At 45.6% G+C, this 3,218-nt stretch overlaps 1 protein-coding gene across 1 annotated transcript; it reads left to right on the plus strand.

The window, feature by feature from the left end:
* The first annotated feature begins 818 nt into the window (after positions 1–818).
* On the plus strand, positions 819–2,153 carry LOC147960722 (uncharacterized). Its single transcript, XM_087533517.1, has one exon. It carries the CDS (start codon positions 819–821, stop codon positions 2,151–2,153), a length of 1,335 nt encoding a protein of 444 aa, XP_087389643.1.
* The last annotated feature ends 1,065 nt before the right edge of the window (positions 2,154–3,218 follow it).

A 3,218-nucleotide genomic window follows, 5' to 3' on the forward strand; every position in this document is an offset into this window, starting at 1 on the left:
ACTGTTTCAAGATGGTGAACTCGCAGCATGACAAATCTGATCATGAGGAGGTCGATGAGCTTCCGGAGGGTCTGGAGATAAGTGATGATTTGCGTATTCATCTGATGGCGATCAAGGGAGCCAATAAGAAGCTTGAGACAAGGGTTGAGGAATTGTCTGCAAATATTGTAGGCGTCGAGGACAGGTTGAACGAGCGTTTGACTGCCAGCGATCGACAACGCACTGATAGTCTACAGGTGGTGACTGAGAGTCTTAATCGGCTCACCGCGGCAGTTCAGCGCCTTCAGGCGAGAGATGTGGCACCCCGACAGTCCCGCTCACCACGACAACGTCGTGACCGCGACAACGACGATGATGGTGATTTTTCTGAGGATTCTGATGCCCATGGAGGCTTACCTCACCGACCACGGCATGATGTTGGGGCTCACCGCCATGTTGGGCGGCGCCGTGACCATGGCGGCAATGGTGCCAACGAGGATGATGGATTGGGTCGAATCAAGATAACCATACCTGAATTCTCGGGACGTTGTGCTGACCCGGATAAATATTTGGAGTGGGAGATGCGCGTAAATCAGATTTTTGACGGTCACAACTACTCCGAAGAGAAGAAGGTTCGTGTTGCATCTATGAAATTTACAGAGTATGCTCTTGTATGGTGGGATAATAAGAACCGTACTAATGAGGGACCAGCGACATGGGCTGACATGAAGCGAATCATGAGGGAACGTTTCGTGCCTGCTTACTACACTCGCCAGCTTCATAGTAGACTGCGTCGTCTAGTGCAAGGTACAAAATCAGTTGATGAGTACTATAAGGAGATGCAAGTTTTAATGATCCGTACAGCTGTGCGTGAGTCTGCGGAGGCGACCATGGTACGTTTCTTTGAGGTGTTAGAAGAAAAGATTCGTGACCGTGTTGATTTAATGCAATATAATGATATTCATGAGTTGCTTCATCAAGCGGAGCATGCTGAACGTTGGGTATTGGAGAAGCAAGCTTCAGAGACTCGTCCAACTTACAACAATGGGCGACGTGGTTCTTCTCCTATTGGTGGTGGGTTTAGTGCTAAACCGACTCCTTCTTATAAGTCGGGAAGCATTGAACAGAGCAAAGTGGCGACTGCGCTAAAGGAGGTTTCTCAGGTTTCATCTTGTGCGACGTCATCGCATCACCGTAATATTATTTGCCACAAGTGTGGAGGACGTGGACACATGAAGCATGAATGTTCCAATCAACGAAGGGTTTTACTTGTTGATGCGGAATATATTTCAGAATCTGAAGATGAGACGCCTAAGTTAGAGGATGGAATCGAAAGAGGTCATGGTGATACTATATTATGTTATCCTCAAGATGACCCTGATATGGAAAGTTTGCTAGCACATAAGGTCCAGCGAGATGACAAGACCATTGTTGAACAAGGACAGCGGCGGAGTATTTTTCAAACTGCATGTACCACCAAGGGAGAAGTCTGCAAACTAATAATTGATGGTGGCAGTGCTAGCAACATGATTAGCAAAGATGTGGTGGAGTCTCTTTTGTTACCAACATGGGAGCACCCAAGACCATACTATATGAAGTGGATAAATGATGTTGGCAAAGTGAAGGTAACTCATAGGGTGAAGGTTCCTTTTTCTATTGATGGCTACGTTGATAAGGTGGAATGTGACGTTATGCCACTGCATGTTTGTCACCTTATTTTGGGGCGTCCGTGGCAGCATGATGTTAACGCTCTTCATCATGGACGAAGAAATAAGTTCACCTTTATGCATAAGGGTGAGTTTTATGCTATTCTTCCTAAAGATGCAAAGGATATAAAGTGCAGCGTCGAAGTGTTCAAGAAAAGACCCGCAAAGTATAGATCGAAACCGAGGACGGTTTCACTTCAAGGGAGGGAGGATGATGTGACCCCATGTGCCTTTGCAAATGATACTGTTAATACAACAAATCATCAAGGAATAAAGGAGAGATATGTCGTGCCCGCACGACGTCAGAAAAGGAGAGAGCATGTTGTTGTTTATAACACCCACCAGGCAGTTCAGGCGAACAAGTTTTATCATGGAAGCAAGATGATGACAAATAAATTTAAGGGGGAAACTTCAATCCGAACTGCACCAACGGATGATGTTGAGCCAGAGTTCAGAACACCATGTTGATACGTGATGAGTACAATAGGTGCGTGCGTTGGTTATTCAAAGTCAAGTCAACGTTACGTGAAGGAGTACTGGTTAGTTTTGGATTCTTGCGATCAGCTTGCCGGATCTTTTTAAATTAGTTAATTCCTAATTAGTAGAGATAGGAGAGATAAAGTCCTTTTGTTTAAGTCGGTTTGGAAACCAACTCACAATAGAGTCGGGCTGAGCCCTTGTATCTTGTGCCTGCGTGCACCATATAAAAGGGAGGCTGTGCCTCGTGTAAGGGGTGGGTTTTATTTTGCTGTTAGTCACGGACAAGTCGGGGTATCTTCCCATACGAGTAAATATCAGTTGAGAAGTTGATTACTTTGTGAATTCAGGCTAGCAGATTGGAGGCATCTAGCTCTAATTTGTTGCTGATCTTTCTAAAGATCGTTCACGTACTTCCTATTATTGGGTGTGCGTGTTGTTTCTGTGGTGATTGCATCTACAAGATCGCGAGCGCCACGTTGTTTCGGGAGACACCGTACCGTGAAAGATTTGGGATAATTATTCGCGCCATTGTTTTTCTGTCAACGGTCGCATCATGCTGGAAGGCGGGGCCTTGTGATTTGACTGCTCGTATAAATGTGCCGATGACCTGAGGAGGAGCAAAGAACCGTGCGGTATACTCAAGTTTTTCACTGGAGTATGACGGAGGAGCATGAAACATGGCAGCCCAGTGCCATATCTCTACTCTCTACTCTTATTATATATTACTAGCAAGAGGCATTGTTCTATTGACGATAAAGAATGATCTAATTTGCTAGTCATCTCATTTTTATCATTATTCTATTCGTGCCTCGCAGAGAACGTGACACGTGCGGTGAAACACCCGAAGCAAAAGAAGAAACACAGGAGCAAAAGAAGAAGGAATATTATCACCCAAAAAAGGAAGACAAACACACAAGTCCGGGGCGCTGCTCTCACTACATGACGGGTTGCTGGCCTCGGAGTCGTAACTGCTTCTTCATCGCCTCCACGACCTCTATCTCCTTGCGCGTCTCCTCTGCCATCTTCTTCATTGTGTCCATGACGCGGGATTTC

The sequence above is a fragment of the Triticum urartu genome, chromosome 7A, assembly GCF_056163025.1.
Source record: "Triticum urartu cultivar PI428250 chromosome 7A, HENAU_Tu73, whole genome shotgun sequence".
Lineage (NCBI taxonomy): Eukaryota > Viridiplantae > Streptophyta > Magnoliopsida > Poales > Poaceae > Triticum > Triticum urartu.

Excerpts from the sequence above, each read along its gene's own strand:
- LOC147960722 (XM_087533517.1), top strand. The coding sequence starts at position 819 with ATGCAAGTTTTAATGATCCGTACAGCTGTGCGTGAGTCTGCGGAGGCG.